At 46.7% G+C, this 27,935-nt stretch overlaps 1 protein-coding gene across 2 annotated transcripts in view; it reads right to left on the bottom strand.

Annotated features, from left to right (window-relative positions):
* Positions 1-27,935, bottom strand: part of POLE (DNA polymerase epsilon, catalytic subunit) — a 56,037-nt gene that overhangs the window by 5,159 nt on the left and 22,943 nt on the right. The window contains exons 22-45 of one of the 2 annotated variants that reach the window (XM_043488358.1): positions 27,636-27,728; positions 27,236-27,380; positions 24,107-24,264; positions 23,566-23,761; positions 22,732-22,946; positions 21,412-21,514; positions 20,875-20,955; positions 20,656-20,778; positions 15,042-15,254; positions 14,581-14,790; positions 14,181-14,324; positions 12,616-12,756; positions 12,310-12,463; positions 12,126-12,232; positions 11,737-11,913; positions 11,430-11,653; positions 11,087-11,307; positions 10,650-10,854; positions 9,295-9,468; positions 8,266-8,391; positions 6,600-6,732; positions 5,494-5,689; positions 4,350-4,481; positions 4,035-4,228 (exon numbers count right to left, since the gene is read on the bottom strand). In XM_043488358.1, coding sequence (XP_043344293.1) covers positions 4,035-4,228; positions 4,350-4,481; positions 5,494-5,689; positions 6,600-6,732; positions 8,266-8,391; positions 9,295-9,468; positions 10,650-10,854; positions 11,087-11,307; positions 11,430-11,653; positions 11,737-11,913; positions 12,126-12,232; positions 12,310-12,463; positions 12,616-12,756; positions 14,181-14,324; positions 14,581-14,790; positions 15,042-15,254; positions 20,656-20,778; positions 20,875-20,955; positions 21,412-21,514; positions 22,732-22,946; positions 23,566-23,761; positions 24,107-24,264; positions 27,236-27,380; positions 27,636-27,728 — 3,865 coding nt within the window. The remainder of the gene's footprint in view (positions 1-4,034; positions 4,229-4,349; positions 4,482-5,493; positions 5,690-6,599; positions 6,733-8,265; positions 8,392-9,294; positions 9,469-10,649; positions 10,855-11,086; positions 11,308-11,429; positions 11,654-11,736; positions 11,914-12,125; positions 12,233-12,309; positions 12,464-12,615; positions 12,757-14,180; positions 14,325-14,580; positions 14,791-15,041; positions 15,255-20,655; positions 20,779-20,874; positions 20,956-21,411; positions 21,515-22,731; positions 22,947-23,565; positions 23,762-24,106; positions 24,265-27,235; positions 27,381-27,635; positions 27,729-27,935) is intronic. The other variant, XM_043488364.1, reaches the window with a different exon arrangement.

Genomic DNA, 27,935 nt, shown 5'->3' with positions numbered 1-27,935 from the left:
ATAAAGAAGTTGTGGTACATATACACAATGGAATATTACTCAGCCATAAAAAGGAATGCATTTAAGTCAGTTCGAACGAGGTGGATGAAACTAGAGTCTATTATACAGAGTGAGGTAAGTCAGAAAGAGGAAGATAAACAGAGTATACTAATACATATATACAGAATCTAAAAAGATGGTTCTGAAGAATTTCTCTGCAGGGCAGCAATGGAGAAATAGACATAGAGAACAGACTTATGAACACGTGGAGAGGGGAGGAGAGGGTGAGATGTATAGAGAGTAACATGGAAACTTACATCACCATATGTAGAATAGATAACCAATGGGAATTTGCTGTATAGCTCAGGGAACTCCAACAGGGGCTCTGTCAACCTAGAGGGGTGGGGTGGGGAGGGAGATGGGAGGGAGGTTCAAGATGGAGGGGACATATGTATACCTCTGGCTGATTCATGTTGAGGTTTGACAGAAAAAAACAAAATTCTGTAAAGCAATTATCCTTCAATTAAAAAATAAACAAAAATTTAAAAAAATCCACAAAAAAGAAAAAGACTGCTTCCACTGCAGCGGACACAGATTGGATCCCTGGTTGGGGAACTAAGCACCACATGCTGCAAGATGCGGCCGAAAAACAAACTCACTCTCAGGAAATGACAGTTATCAAGGCACCAAGGAACTTCCTTAATCTGCTGCAGGGTGTCCTCTCAATAATCTACAGAGGATTTTTTTTAATGGAAACTGATATGCTGATTTGAAATTTGTAAGGAAAGGCAAATTAAGTCAAAATAATTGGAAAAAAGAAGAATAAAGATAAAGCATTCACACTACCTGGTTTCAAAACTTATTGATAAAGTTACAGAAATTAAGACAGTGTGGTGTTTTAGAATAGACAGACATTTAGACTGATGGAAACCCAGAAACAGACCCATACACATACATAGCCAGTTAAGTTTTGAAAAAAAAAAAAGCACAAACATAATTAGATGGAGAAAGGCTAATTTTTTAACATATAGTGCTAGAATAATTGGATATGCTTATGCATAAATATGAAAGTGTTACTCACTCAGTTGTGAGTGACTCTTTGTGACCCCATGGACTATAGCCTGCCAGGCTCCTTAGTCTGTGGGATTTCTCCAGGCAAGAATACTGGAGTGGGTTGCTATTTCCTTCTCTAGGGGGATCTTCCCAAGCCAGGGATTGAACACAGGTCTCCTGCATTGCAGGCAGACTCTTTACTGTCTGAGCCACTAGGGAAGCCTCAATTTATAACATACACATTGTACAAAAATTAACTCAAAACCTAAAATGATAGAACTTCTAGAAGAAAACCTAAGAGAAAAGCTTTGTGACCTTGGTTAAAACAAAGATTTCTTAGATATGACACCAAAAGCTCAACCCTTAAAAAAAGCGAATGATTAAATCAAAGTTAAGATCCACTGCTCACTGAAAAATACTGTCAAGGAAATTTTGAAAAGGCAAGCCAAAATTTGGGAAGAAATATTTGGAAATCACACATTTGACAAAGGACTTATATCCAGAAATATGAAGAACTCTCAAAACTCAACAATAAGAAAAATAACCCAATAACTGATTCACTTTGTTGTACACCTGAAGCCAACACAACATTGTGAAACAACTGTGCTCCAATAAAAATTATTAAAAAAGGAAAATAATGGGCAAAAGATCTGAACATTTCACCAAAGACACAGAGCAAACACACACAGGAATAAAATCCCCACATCATTAGTATTGTGGAAAGTGAAAGTGACTCGGTCGTGTCCAACTCTTTGAGACCCCATGGACTATACAGTCCATGGAATTCTCCAGGCCAGAATACTGGAGTGGGTAGCCTTTCCCTTCTCCAGGGGATCTTCCCAACCCAGGGATCAAACCCAGGTCTCCCACGTTGCAGGTGGATTCTTTACCTGCTGAGCCACAAAGGAAGCCCAAGAACACTGGAGTGGGTAGCCTAGCCCTTCTCCAGCAGATCTTCCCAACCCAGGGATCAAACCAGGGTCTCCTGCATTGCAGGCAGATGCTTTACCGACTGAGCTATCGGGGAAGCCCAAGTAGTATCAGGGAAACCCAAGTTAAAAACATGATGATATACCACTACACATCTATTTGGACAGATAGACTTTGAAAATTAACAATGCCAAGTTCCAGTGGGGTGTGGAGCAGTTGGCACTATAGTCACTCACCACCGATGAAAATGCAAAACAGTGCCACTTTACAAACAAACACGATATGACCTAGCAATTCCCCCGCTGGGTTTTTACTCAAGAAAAATGAAACTCATGTTCACACAAAAACCTATATGAGAATGTTTACAGTGGCTTTATTGACAATCACCCATAAGTGCAAACAATCTGAATGTCCTTTAATCTGGGAGCTATGGTCCTCCCATACAATGGAGCACTAGTCAGCAATGGAAGGGAACAAGCAACGACATGGAGGAACCCCAGGTGCATTCTGCTCAGTGAAGGAAAGTGAAAGTCAAAGTGAAGTCACTTAGTTGTGTCCGACTCTTTGCCACCCCATGGACAGTAGCCTGCACCAGGCTCCTCCATCCATGGGATTTTCTCGGCAAGAGTACTGGAGTGGGTTGCCAGAAGGAAGTCAGACATAAAAGGCTACATGACCAACCACTCCACTCATGTGACATTCTGGAAGAGCTTTCAGCACAGGGACAGAAGACAGACTGGTGGTTCCAGGGATGCGGGCGAGAGGAGACGCTGAGTCCCAAGGGGAAGCACGGGGAAACTCTCAGGGGTGGAGAACGTTCTGTACCTTGCTGTTGGTGGCCAGTTCACATATCCACATGTGAAAACACAAACAACTGTACTTCACAGAGAAAAATTTAAAAATTAAATAATTGTAGGAAAAAAAAAACTAAATAATTGTAGGGACATGAGGGCTTCCCTGGTGGCTCAGTGGTAAAGAATCTGCCTGCCAATGCAGCACACACCGGTTCAATCCCTGATCCGGCGTGATCCCACATGCTGAAGAGCAGTAAGCCCCTGAGCCACAACTATTGAGCCTGTGCTCCACAGCCCGGGAGCTACAACTACTGAGCCCTCGGGCCACAAGTACTGAAGGCTGTGTGCTCCAGAGCCTGTGTTCTGCAACAAGAGAAGCCACTGTAAAGAGAAGCCTTTGCACTGCAATGAAGGCCCAACACAGCCATAATACATAAAATTTTTAAAATAAAAAACAGAGACAAGACAGATCAGCATGTACCATGGGTGAGGAACTCTGGAGGGTGATGTACGACTTTGTATCCTGACTGTGGTGGTGAATACATGACTGGCTGCCCCATGGAATGCACTCTAAAAATGGTGAATTTCACTGTATGTAAATTATACTTTAATAAAAACAGAACTTAAAAATTCTGAAGTCTACCAAGAAGTTAAAGTGGTATATTAAACCATTTCTTCACCACCATGAGAAGTCACTTGATCACTGTGAAACAGAGTGCTGGGAGGTAACTTAATGGATAGTAAAGTGCTCTGTAAGGGACGACGCCTGCCAGGTCCTTATCTGGTAACATTATCCCTCGTTTGAACCAGCCTACCTTTCCCAGAAAGGCATTCAGCGTCAGAGCAAGCTCTCCTCATAGGTTCCACAACAGCCTGGACACTGGGTGCCCTGTCCAGTTCCTTGTCTGGCCCACCAGCCTCACATGACCTATGAGCTGGCTCTGCCATCCCGCTGCTCACCTGCCCACCTTTCACCAGCACCGCCCTGTCACCCCTCCTCCCAGGGGCTCTGTATCCCCTCTGCCCAGACTTCATTCTTCTGTCAGATTCACCCACTGCCAGGCCCTCTTGGTCCTCGTGGTCTCAGCCCACGACCCATCAGAGGTCCTTCCTCACCTGCCCCTGCCCTGAACCCACCTCTCGGCACCTGTGCTCTCTGAGCTCACCTGTGCCCTCCAGGGGAGTGCTGTGGTCTTTCCCACAGCAACTGCACAGACTGGGTGCAGTGGGTGTTTGTGGAACAGAGTGACTTGCACACACGTCAGTGAGTGTCCTCACCTTGCACACATATTTGATGAACTCCAGAGCAGGGTTATTGAGCAGCAGGTGAGAACCGGGGAGGACAGGAAACATTCCCGAGAGCTCAGTAGAGTTCCGAGAGCCTGTGACTTTCTTCTGAATCTTCTGTGTGATGGTGAAGAAGTTCTGAGTGAGTTCGTTTGCCACATAATCTTGTGAGAAGGTGATCATTCCTGGGAAGAGAAGCAACATGGCGCCTGCTCCCTAACTCACCCGGTGACAAGGACACCCAGGGAAGGAGATGGGGACCCCGAGAAGCACACACTGGCGGCCTCACACAGCAAGGGTGCTCACCAGGAAGGGCTCCGGCCTCCCCCTGGGCCTCCTGGGAGAGCTGGCTGGCTCCCCTCCTCCTCACAGGGGTGCTCCCTGGGGTGCTGCGCCTCAGCTCCTCCTTCATGCTGTGGTACACAGCCACGATGTATGCTGCAGAGAGAGGGCACGCTCAGGCCACAGGCCATGAGAGTCGGCGACGCCTCACACATCCCAGAATTCGGGGGTACCCTGTGGCTGGTCCCGCTGCCAGCCAGACGAGGCTGAAATGTCATTATTGGTGATGATTCTATTTGCTGCACTGAGATAAGCCAGAGTCAATTAGAGAAATGGGAACAAGCAGGGCACTCGCGGATGCCCAGGTTCATGCTTAGAGAGACTGTTGCACAGCTGAGGCAGCGAGCACCAACCTTCACACCAATTGGTGCAAAAGAGGGCTCGCCTAGCCTCTTGGGATCAGCACACTTCTCCAAAAACTCCATGGGTCCACTCGTTCCAAAAGAGAACTTGAGAAGGTGAAGAACTCAAATATAAATTGACAGGGGATAAAGTAATAATAAACAGAACTCCCTCTGTTGCTATATACATAGATGTACCTATATCTGTTTGCTGACAATTTATGATGCTGTTCATCAACTGTTCCAATGATTAGTTCTAAATTACAATGGGTGTTTAACTTCTCATTTCTTTTTCACATCAACCTAAATAACTTGGTTTGCAAACACTAAACTTTTATTTCTTTTTTAAAATTTTGATTGGAGTATAGTTGATTTACCATGTGGTGTTACTAATGACCACTAATGCCTTTAGCCTCAAATGAAATATAGGGGTTTCTCACACTAGAAGTTGAGCCTCAGAGACCAGCCAGTGGGGCAGCTGATTTAGGAAGTATCTGAACTCCTCTACATGGGATCCCCTTCAGTCACTCTAAGTGTAACATGCACAACCTCGGGGGCAGGACTATGAAGCTTTTGTGATGCCCCAGGACAGCCTTCCTCACTGTGGGGCGCAGTGAGAGGTCTGGGGCCTGGGCAGAGCCCGAGGGTTTTCTTTCTGCCTCTCACGGTGCTGTGTAGCCCGGGCATGCATGCTGGGCATGCTCCCAGGAGGGCCACATTATTCCCACTGCACGACTCAGATGTGATGGTGAGTGTGGACCACTCACCTGAAACGATCATGAGGAAGTAGCTCTGGCAGGAGGCTGCCTGGGGCAGGAACTGCAGGATGTTCCAGTTGTTTTCCAGCAAGTCCTCGACATCCAGCTCCTGTGCGCCTCCCTCATCCTCCTTCTCCTCCTCGTCCTCATCCTCCTCCTCCTCAGGATCCCCCTGCTCTGCTCTGCCCTCTTCTGGGGTGTCCTGCTTTGACACAAAGACAATCCCAGTAACGTCTGCCCACAGCGGCACCTCATGGTGGGGAGTATCCCAGTGGAGCCTGGGTCTGTCTCGTGTCCTGTTCATCTAGTCGTTCTAGCCCCCGAGCCCAAGAGATTCCTGCAGGATGGCTGCAAAAACAAGGTCATGTACAGAATGTGCCTGGTGTGAAGACACACTCAGTACACCACTGACTGTTACTTTCATTTGCTGTTTCACAGGATTCACTTTAAAATTATTCAATTCCCACTTCTCAGGAAGGGAATAATCAAGGGTGCTTCCTGGGTGCCCACCTCTCTTGTTGAGTTCCGGATCTCTTCCTGGGACGGCCACAGTTCTGAGCACTAAGCTTAGGTAGGACCACTATTCCACTCAGACCTTGACCTCCTGCAGTAATGTCCACTCAGGACCCAAGTGGAAGTCAGGCCCTGATACTTGCCCATTCAGAATCTCCCCATCAATAAAAGCCAAGTCTCATCACAGCCCTCGGGCCCAAGTGGCCTGGTCCCAGCCAGCTCTTTGTCCACATCTGTGACCACTGTCCCTGCCTGTGCCATAACTCAAGGCAGCTTCACATCTCAGTCCCTTTACCTCCTCGGAGGACTCCTAGACCCCCTATCCATATTGGTCCCTACCCTAGGGCTCACTCTCTGCCCCTACCAGCTCTGTCTACTCTGAGCCCTTACTGTTGTTGACACTGCCGTATACATCTACTTGTCTGCTTGTTCGTGATCCTTTCCCTCACAAACTTCATGATGTTTACTGCTGCATGACTGGGGCCAAGAACCGTGCCTGGAACTCGGCTTGTGACCATCAAGTGTGCACTGAAGGGACAACGTGGACCCTTCAAGTTGCTTCAGATTCCACCCTCAGCTCTCCAAGACTGGTTACCTCTTACCTGTCCACAGTGAATCCGAGACGGAACAGTTCCTTTGATTCCACCGTAATTAGAGGGATCCATCCAGAGAAGAAATTCCCAGCATCGAGAAAAGGAAATTGTCAAAGAATGGAAGATCTCTTTAGAGTGGATGCTAAAAAGAAACAAGACAGAGAAATTGCTTAAATGAAGTCAATAGTCTTCCCCTTTTACTCTACTTTCCTTTTTTTATTATCTGTTTACCCTCTACTTATTTAAAAATGAATTTAAAGTGGATTCACATTTTATTATCCCTCAAGCTTCCTAGGGAAAATGATAATCATAGTACTAAGGAGACATCTGAGTTAACCAGGAGGGGGAAACAGGGACCAGTACTGAGAGAACGACAGGTGAGAACCCCTGGGAGTTCTCAGTTCCGCAGAGGGAACCCCAGGGAGTACTGAGCTCGTCCTCCAGCACTTAGCAGAGCACAGATCACACTCATGTGGGAGAAAATCACACCAGCCTCGAGTACCTGCTCCTACCAGTGTCAGAGCCTCATATACAGGGGCATGTGGGGCTGTGCTCACCGAAGTCTTGCTTCAACAGAGGTAATAATGAGCCCAAGACTAAACATTGCTCTGGCTCTGACTATAAATCTCAATAAACGCCCAAAAGGATCAAACTGTTTTCAAGTAACACGAAGCTCAAGAATATCTACAGGAATGCAAAAATAGCCAACAGACAAGCCAAGGTCCTAACGTCTGGCATCCAGTCCTGTACCACCAGGTGTGCGAAGAAGCAGAGAAACACAACAAATGGGAAGAATCTATCAGTTGAAAACAAATCAGAGTTGACATGCAGAAAAGGACATTAAAACAGTTATAATTGTACAGTTATTACAACTGCATTTCATGTGTTAAAAAAAAACTAGAAGGAAGATTGAACATGTTAAGCAGACTCTAGAAATGTAGGAGACCCAAATCAAGCTTCTAGAGATGAAAACTGTCGTGTCTGAAATGAAAATATACTGGATGGGATTAATGGCAGATAAAACACTCTAGAAGATCAGTGAACTTAAAGATATAACAACAGAAACTTATCCAAAAAGAAACACAAAGAGGAAAAAAGGACTTCCAAAAAATATCTATCTAGGGGCTTCCCTGGTAGCTCAGTGGTAAGGAATCTGTCAGACAACACAGGAGACATGGGTTCCATCCCTGGTCGGTAAGATCCCACACGCTGCAGAGCAACTAGGCCCATGTACCACAACTACTGAGCCTGTGGTTTAGAACCTGAGAGCCGCAATTACTGAGCCCATGAGCCACAACTACCGAAGCTGGTGCACCCTAGAGCCTGCTCCACAACAAGAGAAGCCACTGCAATGAGAAGCCGGTGCACCACAACCAGAGAGTAATGCCCCTCTCTGCAACGAGAAGAGTCCGAGCAGCAATGAAGACCCAGCACAGCCAAAATAAATAAATAAAAATAAAATCATATATACATATATATCCATCTGTAATTCTATGCCCAGCAAAAGTATCTTTCAAAAGCAAAGGTGAAATAAAGGCATTTTCAGATACCCAAAGGCAGAAAGAATTTGTTACCAACAGAGCCACACTACAAGATATGTCAAGGAAGCCTGTTAGCAGCAGGTAAATGGAGCAGATGAGAACACGGGCAAACGAAGGGGCAGGAACGCTGACACCTGTTGGTGATGTACTCCACGTAGGCCAGGGCGTCCTCCACCCGCCGCTTCTTGGTGCAGAGGATGATGCGGTTGAAGTTGGCATAGACGACCGATGACCCCAGGCGCTTGAACTCAGCGATGAGCCTGCAGACCAAGTTCAGAAGCAAAGGTCAAGACACCACAGAGAAAACAGTTAATGGTCCCGAAGCAGAACACATACCTAGAACCCAGAAGCAACAAAGAACAAAGCGGTCTGCATGGCCAAACCCTACCATAGACAAAACCATAGACAAAGATAGGAAAAAATCTGGAACTTATATCACAGAAAAATGGTTACTTTTTATCTAGAAAGAACTCATACAGATCAATGAGAAAAAGACAAAACAAAACTATGGAAAAATGGTCAAAGGAAGTCCAATCTCATTCATAATTAGGACTGCAAATTAATGGTATAACGAGAGAGCATTTTATCCCATCAGGTTGTTGGTGGGGCTTGGCATGGGGACACACATTCCCAATCTGGTTCCCAAGTGCTGGTAGTACAACCAACTGTACAACCTTTACAGGGAGCTGACAACATTGATTCAAATTAGCATTTACCACTCTCGATTTATCTGAAAATATCCATCAGACTTGCAGCAGTGTTACTTCCTGGAGATTATTCTAGACATGTTTGCATGACCTCATGCACAAGACCATTCCTTGGTTGGTTACTGTGACAACAAAAGTTATGGAAGCAGCCGAAACATCCATTAGTGTGGTACATCCACACATAGCTCTCCAAGACCCATTGCTAACGAAGGCAAGCGAGGTGCGGAATGATAGGCACAGTGTGCAATGACTTACAAAAAAGCAGCAGAGACTCTGCACCATACAGAGTGCCTCTGGAAGCTGCGATGGCAGCTAAGCTCTTCCCGGACCCCATCTGATCGCTATGGACCACTAGCCTAGAAGTGGGCTCTTGATCCGGAGGTGCTGACTAGCCATCTTTCTGGTTTGGGGACCAAGGGATCAGCAAGCCGGGAGAAAGCCACTGGCGGCACTCACTGCAGGAAGAGCTTCTTCATCATGCTGTGCAGCGTGCGGTGCAGGGCGGGGTCGTGCAGCAGTGAGGACGGCGACCGGAGCCAGCGGTAGAAGTGCATCACCTGGTTGTCGGCGTAGACGTTGCGGTACTGCGTGATCTCCTTCACCCAGCCCACCACCATGCTCTTCAGGATCCTGCAGGAGGGGTTCAGAGGGTGCCCCCCACTGTCGCTGGCACCAGCTCCTCACCATTCTGCTGTCGCCTCTGCACCCTCCTTCTCACTGTCCAGACTCCATTCCTCGCCCCTCTGTAACTCATCCGCACCCCCGACTCAACACCACCTTTCTGGCTTTTCCAACAGAGCCAGGACAGAGCTAAGAAGATGCGGGTGCCCTTCAAGGAGGCACCTCACTGCTGCGAGAACCAGGAAGAGACTCACAGCTGAGACCTCAAGGGCCCCTCTCCCTTGTGCCAGTCCGGGTCCTAACGAACAGCTTCATCACAACTGCTCCTGGTTAAGTCGCCCCAGATGACTCTGCAAACAGCATCACAAAGCCAGTGTGATGGTTCTCTCACCTGCAGTCTGACTACACCACCTTTCGGGACTGAACTGGCTGCTTCTCTGCCCAAACAACCCTTGGCCCTGACCACACCATGTGCATTTTGGCTGCTGAGGTTTTCTTTCTGCAAGTCCCCTGGCCTGAAGCCCCCTCCCTCCAGTTCTGTCCTGTTTCTGTGAGAAGGCAACAGGGCGGCAGTTATAGAAAACAGTTTTGGAACCACAAGACTTGCTCTTGAACACCAACCTTTCCCCTCAGCTGCACCATGACCACAAGCCTGGGCCTCAGTTTCCTCATCTCTACAACGGGCGACAGCCATCTTGCCTGGTGGGGCTATGAGAGCACATGCTCCTTGCCCGTGCCACCACTGCAGTTCTCTCCCGATACCCATGCCCTGCAACTTGCACCACTTTCTGTGTGGCTTTACCCATGTTCATGTCCGGCTGTGCACCCCACAGCAGGTGCTCGGTGAACACCCACACCCAAGTAAATTGGCGACTTCCTGCAGGCACACCTCCGGCCATAGGAAGCGGGCCAGAAGGCGGCACCTGGAACTGTCACTGGTACCTGGAGGGAGGCACTTGTGAGTGCCACCTGTGAGTGAAGGAAGGAGCCTGGCCCTGTGCTGGTTTCTGACCGGGCAGAGGGAAGCCCCACTGACACTGACTTAGCTCTCAGTTTCCAAAACAAGGACAGAGGATAAAAGGATTTCTACTGCTCCTTCTAGAGGCAAACTGTTGCTCTGCCTTTGGAGAGCAGAGGGTACAAGAACAAAAGGGCAGGTGATATTCTCAGGGTGGCAAGCTCCTGGGTACCTAAAGGTGTTGGAGCAGAGGGCCGTCTCATCGTAGCTGGCAGGGGCGCTGGCAGCCTGATTGCCCATGATCATGTCTTCCAGGGAGGCCTGCTGGATCACATCGAAGCTGATGCCAATGCTGTCGGCCCCCTCCATATCATTGACGTGGTGAGACTGCAGGATGGTGTTGACGGCCAGGTTCTGAATATCCAGTTCCACGCACACTACACACAGACATCACTGCTTGTGCACTGACCCCTCCTGGGTGTGGAGCCCGATCCCAGCAAGCACCATCTCAGAAAAATCACTGCTGCTTGAGGCAGCTGACTGCACAGCCCACACCCACAGGGGCCCTGCAGGCTCAGCTCCCAGCCCAATACACCTGAGTGCTCCCACCGGCCCAGAATGGCAACAAATAGCAGGAACAGCAGTCCCCGGTGCGCCCTGCCCACCCACCTGTAGAGTAACAGCCGGAACTGTTGATCTCCACAGGAGCTTGGTCATCAAACTCCATGACAAGCCTGTTGTCGTCAGCCTCCTTCCCACCCAGGTCAGGGCGCGACGTAGGAGACAGCCAGAGCAGGTGGTTGTGGCGCTGGAGGTGGCGGGCAAAGAAGAGGTCGGAGCCAAAGGTAGAGATGTCCTCAGGCAGATTCCCAACGGGGACGTGGAAGTACCTGCAGAGGCACGGGGTCAACCCCGGGACTTGAAAATGACTGGGGAATGCCTTCTTGCCCCCAGAGACCAGTGAGACCAGCGACAACCAAGATGGCCAGAGGCACCCCTCCCCTCGGCCCACCTGCTCATCTCGAAGGCCTGTGACAGACACGTATCCAGGTTGAGGTAGTGGCGGATCATGCGCCGGGCTCCATGGCGCTGCCAGTCCAGGACCCCGTAGCTGATCTTGTCAGCCACGCGGACAGGCACCAGCGGGAATTCCTCCAGGACAGGGATCTCGCCAGCCAGCCTCTTCAGCTCCCAGTTAGACTGAACAGCAATGAGAGTCGGCCCACGGCGCTCCTCCTGAGTACAGGGAAGGAAGCAGTGAGGGGGACCAGGCCCTGGGGAGGGGGCTTTCATAGCATGGGACCACAAATGGCACTCACTTTGTAGGCCAACAGGAAGCGCTGAATGGCTCTGCAGACGATCTTTAAGTCTGTTTCAGCACGAACTTCAAAAGCGTGTTTTTCTGGGGGCAGGAGCTCGGGGCCCACTTTCTCCAGCAGGAGGCTGTGCTCGGCTGAGTACAGGGCGTTGAGGCTGGGCATCTGGTTGCTTCGCACCTAGACAAATAAGGGCCGGGTCAGCTGTCTTCCCATGGGGAAGCAGGGGCAGCCCTGCGAGTGGACACAGGCGGCAGGGCTACCTCTGCAGATCCACTTCTCACTCTCATAAGAACAAGGCAGTGGTGGGAGGGAAGGGGGAGCGGGAGCTTCCTGCCCGGGCTCTATGCCTCCCCCAGCGAGGCTGTCCCACGGCCTGGCCCGGGACTCACGGTATCCAGCACAAATACAGCCGCCTTCCGCTGTGAGGGCACAAAGATGCCGAAGAGAGCCTTGTGGCCCTGCGCGTGGTGGTACAGGTAGATGTGGCGGATGCTCCCTGCAGGAAGACATGGCCCGTCACCCTGGGATGTGCAGGAGGTAGGGCCAAGCAAGGGCAGCCGGCACATGCCATACCTGGTTCCAGATAGCTGAACTGGGCCAGGGAGCGCATCTCCAGGTGCTCAAGAGTGAAGGTTTCTGCTTCCCAGCCTGAAAGGTGCCTCACCAGCTGTTTATTGACCACACACACACAGCCCAGCTGCACCAGGGCCCGAAAGACTAACGGAACCTGGAAGAGGGGCAGACGGGGCTGTGTGAAGGCTGAAGGGGGAAGGCAGAGGTCCAGCTGCTGCTGCCGGCCTGTCCATGCCTCGATTGGGTTTGTTTCCCTCTATTCCATTTAGGTAGATCCTGGCACCGTTCAACTGGGAAAATAATCACCTGAGTCTCATACACGCCTTCGATATCTGGCGCCGCCAGCTCAGTGTTGATCTCGTTGATATGTTCTTGGTACATGTCCTCTGGCACCGAGTACTCGTAAAGGTTGTAGACCATGTTGGAGCGAGGGAGGACTCGATTCACCTGGTGACACCATGTGACAGTGACCTCACCCCACAAGTGAGCTAAGTGGTAACATTTGTTACAATGCACAGGCAAACACACATGCCCACACTCTTACACACATACATGCATTGTTTAAACAGTCCTAGGATGTCTGCACACAACCATAGCGTAAAGTCCTATAGCCCATTTCTCCCTATCAGTAAAATTAAAAGGTCTGGGTCTAGCTTCAAGAAGCTGCTTGAGGCTTCTAAAAAGTAGACAAGTTCCCAGACTGTGAGGGGCAGGTACTCCTGCTACATTTTCCTCTGTTCTCTCCTGGGTGTAACCTAAGGGTGCAGGAAGCAAAAATCTGGAGAGAAGCTATGTTTTCCGGGACAGAAGACTAGGAATGGAACCCCTGTCCAGCCAGGGTGTGAGTATTTGGCGAGGAGGGAGCAGGAGAGGGGTGCCCCAAGGGGAAAACACCTTAAAAGGAAGGATGTTCTCCTACTTATATCACACACATCTAAGAAAGCTACAGAATCCCAGATCATCTGTTCTGTTGCCCACTCCTTCCCTGTCCTCTTCCAGGATCCACATTCTGCTGAATCTTCTGGTTGGAACTGGATTTCACCTTTTCCAGAAGCATCCTGTCCAGCTGCCAGTTACAAATACTCTAGTCTCATCTCCTCAATTAGGTGTCACCCTGTTCATTGAATTTTAGTACCAGCCAAGAAATGTGCTCATTTGCTCAGTAAATGATCCCTGGGCAGAGCTAACTGGGAGCTTGGATGGAGACATCGGGCAAGAGCCTCTGAGGACGCCCCAGCTGAAAGGAGGACCACCTGCTGTAGGATTCCACATATGTGAAATGTCCACGACAGGCTAACCTAGAGGCAGAATGTGGACCAGTGCTTACTGAGGGCTGGGAGAGGGGAAAGGCTGCTAAGGGGCTGAGGTTTCTTTGTGGGGTGATGAAAACGTTTTAAGGTTGACAGGGGAGATGGCTGCATAACTCTGTGAATACACTAAAAGCCACCGAGTCGTATACTTTGAGTGAGCTGTATGGCATGTGAATTATACCCCAATAAAGCTGTTCACATCAGAAGCAGCTACGGAGACAGAGCCTGCAGCTTCTGACAAACGTCCACCTAGTCCATTCCCTGCTACATGGACGACAGATGCAAGAGACGGTCCACCAGGACAATGATGCCCGCAGCTTCCTCACTGAGCATTCATTCAGCACTTCACAGCATCACTGCAACTAATTTATGCAGCATCCCAAGAAGGTTCTCAGGAGAGATGGAGGCACCAGAACACCTTGCTCAAGGTCACAAAGCTCACATGGTCTTTGTATCTGCAAAGCCTGAATCGGTATGTGGCTTCTGCCATAGTGGAGGCAACCTCAGAGGCTGAGCAGGCCGCTGACTTCAGTGACCAGAAACAAGAGCTGCCCCCCATACCTTCCGATAGGAAGGGCCCTCCTCCGCTTTGGCTACCCGCTGGTTCACGTAGAACACCCGGGGAATGTTCAGCTTGATGCAGTACAGGTCACTGCCGATGACAGCCCATACCCTGAACAAGCCAGCCTGGCTGGTCTCACTGATCTGAAAAGGAAACACAGATCGTATAGCACTCCATGTCTCACCCTGTCACAGAAAGCACTCAATACCTGTGCACAGGCCATCTCCCAGGTGGCCTCCGGCACCAGCTCCTTTACAGAGGCACACAGGTAAAGCCCTGCCCCTTCTGCCCCATTCCAGACCAGGTCCCCAGGATTGTGAGCTGGTCAAATACCCCTTCCCATCAGCCATGCTCTTGCCCTCAGGGGTGTCCTGCCCTCCCTCTGATCACTGTCTGCACCTGCACAATCTGCCACGGAAGGTCCAGAATGCTGCGAGCCGTTCTTCGAAAGAAGCCCCCCAGTCCTGTGGAGGGCCCCTCTCGGATGGCCCCAGGTCTTGGTGCACCCTCTGCCCCCTCCAGATGCCGCCTCTTCTTGTGAGCAAGGCGCTGTTGAGCCTGCAGCCGCCACTTCTTCTTGTGGAACTGGAGCCAGACCAGCCACTCTTCCTGGGACAGGTCAAGAGGAGGAGACGAGGCAAACAGAGTTGAGCACGCAGTAAAACAGAAACATCCTTCCACAGCAACTAAACCTCGCAGCTCCCAGGCTCTGTCAGATCCGGGCACATCACACCAACTTCCTCAGGCCCCCACACTACTCGGCAGACCCCACAGGGAGATGGCTTGTCACAGGTCAGGCCTGACCAGCATCCCTGCTCCCCTCTCCCACCAGCCACTCCAGACTCCCTGAGAATTCTTGCCTGGGTGGTTCCAAGTGCCGGAGGCTGCCCCAAAACCTCCTGCCAGGGCATCGTCAGCTCCAGGTCCTGTGACCCCTCTTGCCTCTCACAGTGGATACGCTTTCTCTTGGTAGCAATGGGCACTGCCGAGTGAAGTGGCTTCGTGAGGCCAAAGTCCTCCATGTCGGGGGAGCCAAGGCTTTGGGTACCTTCTGAAGCTTGGGCCATGACCACCTGCAAAGATCCAAAGGAGCCTTAAAATAGCTCTCTCTTGATAAATCTCCCTTCTAGAAACCCACCAAAAGTGAACTCCTGAATAAGGTAAAATACTTGAACACATTCATTTACAGACTAACCTATTCTTTTAATATTTTTAAAAATCCATTTATTTGGCTATGCCAGGTCTTAGTTGTGGCATATGTGATCTTTTTAGTTGCAGCATGCAAACTTTTAGTTGTGGCATGTGGGATCTAATTTCCTGACTGGGAATGGAATCTGGGCCCCCTGCATTGGGAGCACAGAGTCTTAGCCACTGGAGTACCAGGGAAGTCCCAAACTAATCTATTTTTAAACTTATAACAGTGAAAAGGTCAGAAAGAAAAGGTTACTCAGGTACCACCATTACGAAGTGAATGTTATATTTTTCTGTGTTTGCTCCAGAACCATCTCCTTTTTATACGAAATATTGTAAAAAAAATAAATAAAAGAAATATTGTAAAACATAGGTAAAGGACCTCTTTCTCAAGCCCAGCCCCCAAGTGTCTATCACTCCCCGCACATTTTGTACTTTTACTCTGAAGCTATAAACCCATAAACTGTTCCTTTAAGCTGCAGTTTTATATGAATAGAGGCACATGGTACACATACTGTGACTTCCTTTCTTTACTCAATGATACATTTTTGAGATTGATCCCTGTTGATACATGTGGACACTGTCCATTCATTCTAACTGTAGAATATTATGCATATAAACCAGCTGACCTATCCATGACATTCTAAAATGAAGAATGGTTCATTTCCACTCTTTCAGAACCAGAAACTGGGTTCAACAACCATCTTTCACATGCTGCCTGAAGACCTTGTGCTCACACGCCCACCAGAAATACAGACAAGCTCCTACTTCCCCACGTGTTAACACTTGTTGTCACCACACTCTTTTTTTTTTTTTTGCTGTGATGTAGTATCTAAATATTTGATTTTGTGTTTACCTAATTGACAGTGGGGTTGACCCTGGGGCAGATAGTCTTCTAAAATGACCCCAACTCCAGGTGTTCATGCCCTGTATGACTCTCTCCTGAGTATGGGCTGGACCCAGTGACTGACCTGCCTCTAATGAAGAGATTACAACAAAAGTGACAGGATGCCATTCTGAGACTAGATTATAAAATACAGTGACCTCTGCACTGCAGGCACCCTCTCTGGCTGGTACATGGGGCCTGCTCTGGAGTCAGCCGTCAGGCTGTGAGCTGTCCTGTGGAGAGGCCCGTGGAGCCAGGAACGAGGATGGCTCGACCAGAGTGAGCTTGGGAGCACATCCCTCCTCACCTGCTGGGGAGGTCTTCACGTGGGAGCACAGCCCCGGCTGACACCTGACTGCTGTCTGCGGAAGACCCTGGGCCAGGGGACCTGGATAAGCTGTGCCCAGATTTCAGACCCATAGGGCTCAAAAAGTGCAAGATGATAATAAACCCATGATATTTAAGCTGCCAGGTTCTGGGATCACTTGCTGCACAGTAAATAGCAAAATAACATACATGTTTATGGACCATTTCTAACTTTGTACGTTTCAAATATCTTCTTTGAATTGTGACTTTTCTCTGTTTTATCGTGACTTCTGTGCTAGAAAAAGCTTGATTTTTAATTACAAAAGTAAAGTAATGAACACCCATGTTCTTATAACACAAATTCAATAAATACCAACATTTTGCCTTTCTTGTTTCAGACTACAGAAAATTTACATTTTAATTAATTGAATTTGCTGGTCTTTCCTTTTGCGATGTGTGTTTTTTAGGAATGACTTAAGCCCTTTCTACCCCAGCATCATAAAGATAGCCTCCTGTGTTTTTTTCCCCAGAGAATTCTCTTTTTTCAACTTATCTTTATTTGGAATTTGTCTTCATACACAGTGTGAGATAGCTACTTTCTTCTTAAAATATGAAAAAACATTTCCTCCAGCATCATTTATTGAATAAGCACTCTATTCTTCTTAATAGTGTATAACATTACCTCTGTGATAGACCAAGCTCCCAGGTGCATTGGGATCGTTTCTAGGGTCCCTATTATTAGTTCCACTGTTACATGGTCTTGCCTTAATAAGAGTGAGTTTTGTTACACATTAAGATAAACCTCCCGTTTTTAATCTTCAAAATTGTTTTTGTTTTTCTTATCCTTATTCTTCACATGAATTTTAGGATTGTCAAGTTACACTGAATTTTACAAATTACCTTGGGACAAATCACCCCAAGGATTCTAATATTGAATCTTTTCATCCATGAACATGGTATATCTCCTTATTTATTTAAGTGAATTTCTCTACTCTTCAGTAAAATTGTATAATTTTTTTCCATAAAAGTTTTAAACACATTTTGTTACTATGATTTATTCCTTGGTATATTATTTGCCATCATTATAAACAGTACCTTTCAAACAATACTTTCTAAGGAATTCTCTAGTGGTCCAGTGGTTAAAACTCTGTGCTTCCTTTGCAGGGGGTGCAGGTTCAATACCTGGTTGGGAAACAAAGATCCTGCATGCCACACAGCCAAAATAAAAAAAAAACTAATTAATTTTTAAAAATTCCTAACTGTCTCTAATATAAAAGAAAGCTATGGGTTTTTATATACTAGCTTTGTATCTAATGACCTTGTTGAAATGTCTTAGTTAAAATAATTTTGGGGTTTCCTTACATTTTCTGTGTTAACAGTTATATTTACCTACAAATGATATTTTATATCTTTCTATCCTTAAAATTTAGCTTCTTTTTCTTGTTGAATTATGCCAGCCAGGACTTCCAAACAATTTTGAACAGAAGTGGTGGTAACAGGCATCCATTTCCTCTTCCTCACTTCAGTGATTCGAATGTTGTGCCTTTAAATATGATGTGTGCTATTGAGTTTCAACAGATGGACTTTATCAGAGAAATATATCATCTTTTCTGATTTTGACTGTTCAAAGTTTTATCATGAATAGACATTAAAGTTTATCAAATGTTCTTTCCTGACTCTATTGAAAATGACACCATAAGTCTTCTCTTCATGATGAATCGATTTTTCCTAAAATGAACTAAACTAGCAGATTTCTGAAGTTAACACCTGCCATTCCTTGCATAAATCATACTTGGACACAATGTTACTGTCTTTACACAGTGCAAAATTTAGTTTGTTACTATTTTTATACCTATTGTTCTATCTGCAAATGGCCTTCCTTTTCCTGGCTTGTTAGCTTGCTACCAGGGTAACAAAAGTTATAAAGATTACCAAATGAGCTAAGGACCCTCTTTTTTTTATTCTGTGGAATCATTTCTTTAAAAAGTTTGGTAAGGGGATTCCCTGGTGGCTCAGTGGTGAAGAATCTGCCTGTCAATGCAGAGGACACAGGTTTGATGCCTGGTCTGGGAGGATCCGACATGCTGTGAAGCAGTTAGACTCCTGTACCACAACTAGTGGCACTCTAGGTCCCAGGAGCCCCAATACTGAGCCCATGTATCTAGAAGCCATGCTCTGCAACTAGAGAAGCCACTGCAATGAGAAGCCTGCACACCACAGTGAAGAGTAGCCCTCCACCACTTGCCACAACTAGAGAAAGTCCAAACATGGCAGTGAAGATCCAGCACTACCAAAATTTTTTTTTTTCGAAGTTTGATAAAATCCCTCTGAGAAACCATCTGGGCCCAGTATCTGTTTCTTTTTAATGCTTGAAGTTCTATTCAGTTTTTCTATTGTTTCTTAGGCTAATTTGAATAGTAATTCTAGGATACTGTCTATTCCATCTAAGTTTTCCAATTGTTTAGGAAAGATAATTCAGTCTTTATTTTTCTTAGACTTTATAATAGCTGCATTGATAATCTGTTTTCATTAACACAAAACCTGAAATATCTTGACAAAGATTTATCTATTTCATAAGTCTTTTCAAAGATAAAGGTTTTGGCTTTATTGTTTCATTCATTGCTCTCCTGCCTTTATAACTTCTTTCTACTTTCTTGGTTTCTACTGTTTCTGAATTTTTCAGTTGGAAGTTACTTAATTTTCTGTTGGTTTTTCTTTTCTATATATTTAAATAGATTATGTGCTATTTATAGTCTTCTTTAGTTGCAAACTACAAATTTTAATAGTATTTTCATTCAGTATTTCTCATTTCCATTGTGACTTCTTGATCCATGAGTTATTTATAAATATATTTCTTAATAGTTTTCAAACAACATGATCTGTACATACATAAATTATTTGGAATCTGTTACAAGCTGCTTTGCAGCATTCAGTCTTATTTTAGGTGTTCTTAAAAAGAATGTGTATTCTTTAATTACTGAGTGCAAAGCTCTATTTGTTAACTAAATCTAGTTAGCAACTCTGTCATTCTAACCTTACACATTTTTACTAGTTTTTGGTCTGCTTGATCTATCAATTGAGAAATGTGTTAAAATCCTAAACTGATTAGATGTCAATTTTTTTCTAATAGTTAAGTAAATTTTCACATTATTTAATTTGAAGCTAAACTATTAGAATTACTAAATATTTCTAGTGAAATTTGACTTTTAGTAGTATTTAATACCATCATTATCATTACTAATACTTTTTTTTAAAATATTTATCTATCTGACTGTGCTGGGTCTTAGTTGTTGCACTTGGGTATTTAGTTGCAGTAAGCAAACTCTTACTTGTGGCACGTGAGATCTTTTAGTTCCCTGACCAGGGATCCTGGAATCGAACCCAGGATCCCTGTATTGGGAGCGTGGAGTCTTAGCCACTGGACCACTAGGGAAGTCCCTACTAATACTTTTCAACTTAAATTTTTTTTTGGTCTTGCATTAATATAGCTACATCAGCTTTGTTTGGGTTAATATTTACTTGATATATATGTTTTTGCATCCTTCTAATTTTTTGGAGCCGTTTTAGGTATAACTCATAAATAAGGTAGTTAGATTTTAAAATTCAATCTGAGGATCTGGTTTTTAGCAGGTAAGTTTGTATACTGCTCTGGTTTAAAGCTCAGTTTCCACTTTCAGCACCTGAGAATTTTCTTCTTGCTCTTCTGATTTTAGCTATGCTTTTCATTACACTGGTCTTTAGTCTTTTTTGGTGTTTATAACAGCTTTTTTATAGTTTGGAAAACTGAAGTCTCAAGGTGCAGTGATGCATTCCAAGTTACTGAGTCTAATTATTTAGTACATCATATATTTAGATAGTTTTTCATCCTAAAGTGATGCATTACAAAGCTTCCTATCACAGAAGAACACAGAGAAGAACTAAAGGATTAAGTATCAAGATATGTATTTTTAGAAAGAAAAAAACATTCCGGATGCTTGAACGGAAGCATACAAAATGACGGGCAGCAGCATGGAGACTGGTGCCTGTGTGCCCACAGGACGCTGCCAGCCTGACTATCACAGCCTCTGCTGTCCTGGGCCAGGCCCCATTACCTGTCTCTTGCCCTCAAGGACGAAGAGCTCACTGATCTTCTTCTGCTTATAGACGTCATTCTTCTCTAGCAGTTTTTTGTGTAGCCAGTCAGGGTGTTTGACACGTGGTACTGGGTTCTTCACCTACATGAAGGCGATACTGATCACTTGTCTGACTCTGTTAGTTTAGTCAGGTCCACGTTTCACACTGGGCTCCGTTTCTGCTGGTCTCAGCCTCACCTGCTGCAGGGCCGCAGGGATCGTGATGATCTTCTGTATGGCACTCCCCAGCCGCTCGATGTAGTAGTCCCAGTCCAGAATCTGAGCGTGCAGGAAACCAGCGATGGGTGCATGAGAGAAGAGCAGCAGAGCAGCGGCACACCAAGCCAAGCACTGTGCTGGATGGATGCTTCATGTGTCTTATTTAATCCTCTTAGAAATTCTAGGCTGAAAGGCCCCATTTCACAGAGGAGGAGATGGAAGTGGAGAGCATAAATGATCCCCCAGGATCAGAGCAAGTAAAGGAGCCAGCAGTAAGACCCTGTGCCAGACCCCAAGCCTTAGTTCATCCCAGAGAACAGTTAAAAAGGCCTCCCCAGCATCTAGTTTTTCCAGGTTTTTCCTAAAGTGTAACTATTTCTTCATTCATTCCATAATAGAAAAGAGGAAATCAAGAGTGAAGTCCCCAGACAAAAACATGACCCGAGTCTGGGATTCTCTGCCCTGTCTAGTCTTCCTCCTCAATTTCTAAGAGTAGGAAAAAAAATCAGCACTCACCGTCCGAATATCAAAGTCCTGAAGGGAAGAACTCTTTAGCCATTTCCGGAGAAAGTGCTTTCTCACTGTGGGCTCTGCCTGGAAAATGGCCAGTGGAATGGCCCTGGTCAAGAAAAGATACAAAACTCACAAATGTGAAAATCTCCTGTAGTTTACATGGAAATAAGTATTTATGACCTACTTTGTAACCTATGTTTTTAGTTCATGTAGTTATTTTGTATAAACTATACCTGTATCTGATATTTATCATACTTAATAAATATTAATACTTCATATTAAAATGTCATAAAAAATTTTAAAAAATAAATAAATAAAAATAAAATGTCATGATTTCATGCACAACCCCTCACCATTGGCCATCTAGTGTATGTCTGACCACTGTTATCAGAGCTATTTACAGATGTCTTTACATAAATTATATATTCATGTGCATGTGTATAATTAAACATTAAAAATGTTATTCATTGGGTAAAATATAGACAGGGCCCACATGCTTGCCTGAAAATGAAACCAGTTTTCACATCACTAGCAAAGTAACACGGCAACTGTCACTACCCCCCTTGTTATTTTGAAATATCATAAAGAAACTTAGAAAGAACAGAAACCTGTGCACCCACCACCTAGTTCTATCAAACCAGCCATCCCATTTTCATGTCATGGATGAAAAATAAAAATGACGATGAAGTCCCCTGTGTAGCTCTGTTGACCCTCCTAATATAGAAGTAAAGACAATGTTCATCTTGGTGCTTATCAGTCCCCTACATGCTTTTATAGTACTCCTATTGTACTTCCCCGTGCGTAAACTTAAATAGACAGAAGTACACTCTGCCTTCATGTATCACCCTGCTTTTCTTGCTGTCAGTGTGGTAGCATGTAGCTGTGGTTCAATAATCCCAACTCGAGAAGTGCAGCATCAGTCTGCTCGTGTGTGAGTGACCCGGAGCTCTGCCCTAAACCTGAATTGGACCTTGTGTTATGGCTCATTGAAGCAGACCCTCCAAGACATCCCCACTACCCTATGCCTGACTGAGAGGGTACTCTCAGTCTGGCCACCCAAGAACCCAGATTCTATGGGCTCCAAGTGGACAAGCTCACTACACCCTCTCAGGATTCCCACCAGGGCCCCAGCAGCCTTCCAGGCATCTGCTCTGCAAGAAGTCCAAGGCCTGGTTCCTCCCTCTTCTGAGTCCTGACTACCTCTGCCCTGTTTAAGGAAGCTCATCTCTCTATGGAGGGACAGAGGCTTTACAGAAGATGCCGGTTTTCAGACAGCAATCAAGACCCTTAAGGAATTCCTTTCTTCAAGCTGGAAACCCTTACCTCTCTGTGACTGGAGACCCCTCAGGCTTCCGGGAGATGATGTAGCGGCAGCTCAGCCCTGCATCCTTCACCATCTGATCTCCCAGGAACTCAGCCAGGCGCTTGGCCGTGCTGATGGATGTCGACTTCTGCTCCCCATAATCTTCCAGCTTCCGAGACATGGAACGGTTCTCAGAGATCAGCTCGAACAGTTCGGAATCAGGCATGTTAGCTGCCTGGAGAGAGAGGCAATGGGTAAAAATATCATACAGAGGAAGGGAGCACCAGCCTGAGCTCACCCAAGACTTTCTCCATGTGAAACTGCGTTTATCTAGCCTGATGAGCTGAAGGTAGTGATGAGTGTCTCATACCACTGCACAGCAACACACCACACACAAAACCTTAACTTTATTAAACTGTGCCGGAAAATATCAAGAAACATTATTGAGCTTTTAGTACCAAGACTGCAGAATAATAGGAAAGACAAAGAATTGATTTTTGTCCTAAAAGGAATAGAAAGACAGGGAAAGGAGGAACCAGGAGGGAGAAAAGAAGAGAGACGTGGGCAGGTTGGACAGCAGATGGACCAACCAAGGAACCAGCCACTTTCTTTAACGATGAGGAGCCCAAGGGGCCTGTCTGAGGTCGAATAGCTTACAACTGGCTCATTATCATGCTAATATTTGTTTCCTTCACAGAATTCTGTCACTGGACACAAAAGTTAAGGGGGATTCGGGGTAGCCCTGGCACTAAGGAAGTTATGGGATTTCATCAGAATTAGCCTTGAGTTCATCTGTCACCTTGCTTATCAGGACTCTGACTGCAGGACCCTCAGGGCCAGGAGAGGAGCCTTACCTTGCTGTATAGTACGTCCAGCCAGTAATCAGCCACCTTGGCGACAGAGCCATACACTTCTTCTAGGGTGCTGCCCTTAAGAAAGGCCTCAAACACTGAGGACTGGAAGATTTTAATCAGCTGCAGCTCCCCACGGCGTTTGACCTCAAAGCCCTTAAGCTCAGCCAGGGAACCATCCTCATTGAACACGGCATACCTAGAAACATAGGCAAAGAGAGCAGAGGAGAGAGTCTGGGATGCTAGCTGTTTCTCATCACCCCTCTGCCTTTTTCCTTCCCTTTCTCATCCTCCCTTTTAGCATCCATCAGGCAGCAAACATCTCTCTACTCTGATCTCCAAAATGAAAATGACTTAGGGCCTGCAATCTGTAGAACCAGAATATAACAGGTGGAGAATAGAATTTGTGGGTGTCAAGAAAAGCTTTCCAAATTGAATCAAAAACTCAAGAAACCAGAATCGAGGTCTGTTCCCATTGTGGGTCCTGGTCCATTTACTAGAGTTGTTAGACCTTTCCCAAGCATAAAGACTGTGGGATTCCTACCTCTTCTTCAGTTTCTTGCCTTCTTCCTTGGAGGCTGGAAGGATCATGGCAAGGTAGGGCCCATCAACCTCGAAAAAGATGCTGTTCTCTGAGCGAGTGACGTAGGTGAGTGAAGAAGGCTCAGCCAGCTCCTGGTACTGATCATTGGTGAAGCCTTCCTGCCCAGCAAGAGTGAAGAGGGGGTCGGCCTCACTCATCATCACCCAAACCTGGAGACGACCAGCTGCGCTCCAAGGGGTGGTTGGATCAGCAAGCTGGGGCTCGTCCATACAACGGACACCACTTGGCAAGGGAAAGAGGTCCAGTTCTGACATATGTCCAACGCGGACGAACCAAAGTGCTTCCTGCGTCATCTACCAACTTTACACAGCATGTTTCAATCCACAGGACACGCTGGAAGAGGCAAAACCATCGCACAAAAGAACACACAGGGGAACCAGGGAATGAGAAGGGCTGACAACAAAGGGGCAGCACCCGGGAACCTCCGGGGCAGTAGGCTGTTCCGTGCTGCTCTGTGACGGCGGATACACGCCTCTATGTCTGGGTCAAAACCCATAGACGTGCTCCCTGTAAAACATGAATTTTGGACTTCCCTGGTGGTACAGTGGATAACAATCTGCCTGTCAATGCAGAGACACAGGTTCGATCCCTGGCCCGGAAAGATTCCACACGCTGAGGGGCAACTAAGTCTGTGTGCCACAACTACTGAGCCCGCGTGCTGCAACTACTGAAGCCCATGTACCCTAGAGCTCGTGCTCCACAACAAAAGAAGCCATTGCAATGAGAAGCCCATGCCCAGCAACAAAGACCCAGAAGTAAATAAATAAAAACAACAACAAAAGCGTGAATTTTACCGGAAGCAAATTAAACAACATTCAACCAGGATCTAGGGTGACCCCAAGAAAGCCTGCAGACTGGAACAAATGAACTCAACTGCACTATCATTGCTTGACAGAACCCTGCCAGAGGGCTGGTTTAAGTAACTTTGGCAAATCTCATATGGTGTGGGTGGTGTAAGATTAAAGAATGAACACTGTACTGCAGCTGGTGGGCTTACTGCTCCAGACACAAGACTCTGAACCTACTTTACACAAACACTAGGGTTGAACAAATAAATACACACACTGGGAAAATCAGAGATAGGACAAAGGAGTCACTAATAAGGAAAGGAGAATAGACTAGAGCCAGATATATCAATATGCTCATGTTATATCTATTTAAATAACTATGCAGATAAACAGAGAAATAAATATAGACACACATGTGTGGGGTTATTACACACACACACAACTTCCTAGCCAATCTGCTGTGAGCAGCTGAGACACTCCATCTTGGTTTCTACCACCACTTCCTAATAAAAGGAACTTGGCCTCCTTGGAGAAATGGCTGATTCCAAGGTGGGACGGAAACACAAGATGAGGCTGGAGTGTCTTGTAATCCCAGGAAGTAAAGCACTTCCCAAAAACCCAAATCCAAACCACAGAACAGGGTGTGTCTCAAGGACACAGGGGGCTAATGTGAAGGAGCCCCTAGTGGCCAAAGCAGAATAAGCTGAGCAACACAACAAACCAGGATGGAACTGGGCTGTTACCACACACAGCACACCTCCACACATCCACACGTCCACACTGAGCTAACAAAGGACTCAATCAAGTGATAAGTGAGGGACTAAGAGGAGAGAGGGGCTTCCCAGGAGGTAAGAGGAAGTGGTCCAGTGGGAAAGAATCCACCTTCCAAGCATGAGACTTAGGTTCGACCCCTGGGTCGGGAAGATCCCCTGGAGAAAGGAATGGCAACCCACTCCATTATTCTTGTCTGGAGAATTCCATGGACAAAGGAGCCTGGAGGGCTACAGCATGTGGGGTCACAAAAGAGCTGGACACGACTGGGTGACTAAACAACAAAAGTAGGAGAGAAGTGTGACAGCTCTTCCTTACAAAAGGTTCCAGTTAATAATGTACAAAGAACGAGGGAAATATGGAGTCACCTTGGGCAGCTGATGCCCACTATGACAGGACACCGCCAGCACCAAAACCAGAGGGCAAAGGTTCACAGTGAAACAGCACATCTGCAGAGTCTCAGTGTAGAGGACAGTATCTCCTCCACAGTCTTTACTAAGGACTGGGGTGGCTTTGCTATGTGGCTGGGGTCTGCCACTCCTCCTGGGAGTGTGGACTCGTGGACTTGTTCCTATAACGTGATAGTTGGGAAGCCAGCAGGAGTGCTGATCCTGACTCAGTGCCCTGAAAGAATGCCAACACGAAGCATGTATCTCTCGTTTTTTTCCTCCAAAAAACCCAAATAACCTCAGTCTAGTAACAAAGAACAAGGGACAAATTCAAACGGGGGTTCAGTCTGCAAAGCACCTGACCAGTATTCACCAAAGTGTCTGGGTCATAACAGACTGGAGAGACCAAGAGGACTGCCAGGTAGGAGGGGACTAAGGAGACAGGTTGGCCAAATGCAGGGCATGGTCCTGGAAAAGCTGGGAAATGCAAACAAAGCTATAGTTGAGTTACAGTGTGGTGCTGGCGTGACTTCTCAGTTCTGACAATTACACTGCGGTTTATAAAAGTTAAAGAGAAGCAGGCAGGACTTCCCCGGTGGTCTACTGATTAGGAATCTGCCTTGCAATGCAGGGGACGTGGGTCAAATCCCTGGTTTGGAAAGAGCCCATGTGCCACAGAGTGGCTAAGCCCGTGTGCCACAAACTACTGAGCCTGTGAGCTCCAAAGCCCACGCAACAAAAGACCCCAGATGATACAACGGAGATCCCAAATGCCACAACTAAGACCCATCACAGCCAAATAAAAAAATAAAGAGAAGCAGGCTAAAGGATATACAGGAATTTTTGTTCTATTTTTCTAATTTTGCTGTAAGTCTGGTTATTATGCTAAATAGGAACAGAGACACAGGTAACTTTTGAACACAACATCTCTGGACAAGATGTTCAGGCTAGAGAAAGATAATCTGAAAGTCAGTGACATTCAGAAATGGGAGTACCCATTCAGAAAGGGGAGGGCCTCAGTGTAAGGGCCAATGCTTTCCCCTTTCCCACACTCCTATCAGAGAGGTGGCACGAGAAACCCCAGCCCAGACAATAGGTCCTTGCTAGAGATGCAGGCTCACCTTGACCATGATGTTTAACATAGCCCCAGGGTAAGAGATGGTCACCTTGGGCTTTTTCACATTGGTGGTCTTGATGACAAAGTTTTCGGGGAAGCTGTTGGGCAGGACACACCATATTCCATCTGTGTCCAGCTCTAAGGGCCTCCTTCAGAGAAACAGGGAAATGAGACCACATGAATGGTGGGCATGGATGTCTATAGAGCAAGAACCCTGTGTCAATGCCTGACAGTGGACGAGGTTCCTCCTGGCTGGGAACCCACAAAATGAAACACCTTCCCATCTCCAGCATCTCCAGCTCTATTGTCACCAGCTTGCTCCTTCTCAGCCCCTGCATCCAGCCTCCTCATCTCAGGCCATACCCCTCAAATCCCAGTAGCTGGTGGCCAAATGCAGCACTCACCCGATTTGCTCAATCAGCTCCCGCGCCTGGGTGATGATGTTGGCCCCTGTGAAGCAGACGATGCCAGCCATCTCCATGGAGTACCAGCGCGCCCTGGGGGGACAGTCACAGCTGAGGGGCCGGAGGGGCACCCTCGAGAAGGACGTTAGAGGAGTTAGGGTTGGGAGGAGTGGACATCTGAAGCAGAGAAGGAGAACTAGGGTGGGATTTAGTTCTGTGCTGAGGATACTCCTCTGTTCCTACTTCAAAGCAGTGCTCAGCTCAGGAAAGTTCTGAAAGGATGCAGCATGCTGCCATGGC

Source organism: Cervus canadensis, chromosome 1 (assembly GCF_019320065.1).
Source record: "Cervus canadensis isolate Bull #8, Minnesota chromosome 1, ASM1932006v1, whole genome shotgun sequence".
Taxonomy (NCBI): Eukaryota; Metazoa; Chordata; class Mammalia; order Artiodactyla; family Cervidae; genus Cervus; species Cervus canadensis.
The sequence above is the reverse complement of the archived record's forward strand: the minus strand, read 5'-3'. Positions and strand labels throughout refer to the sequence as shown.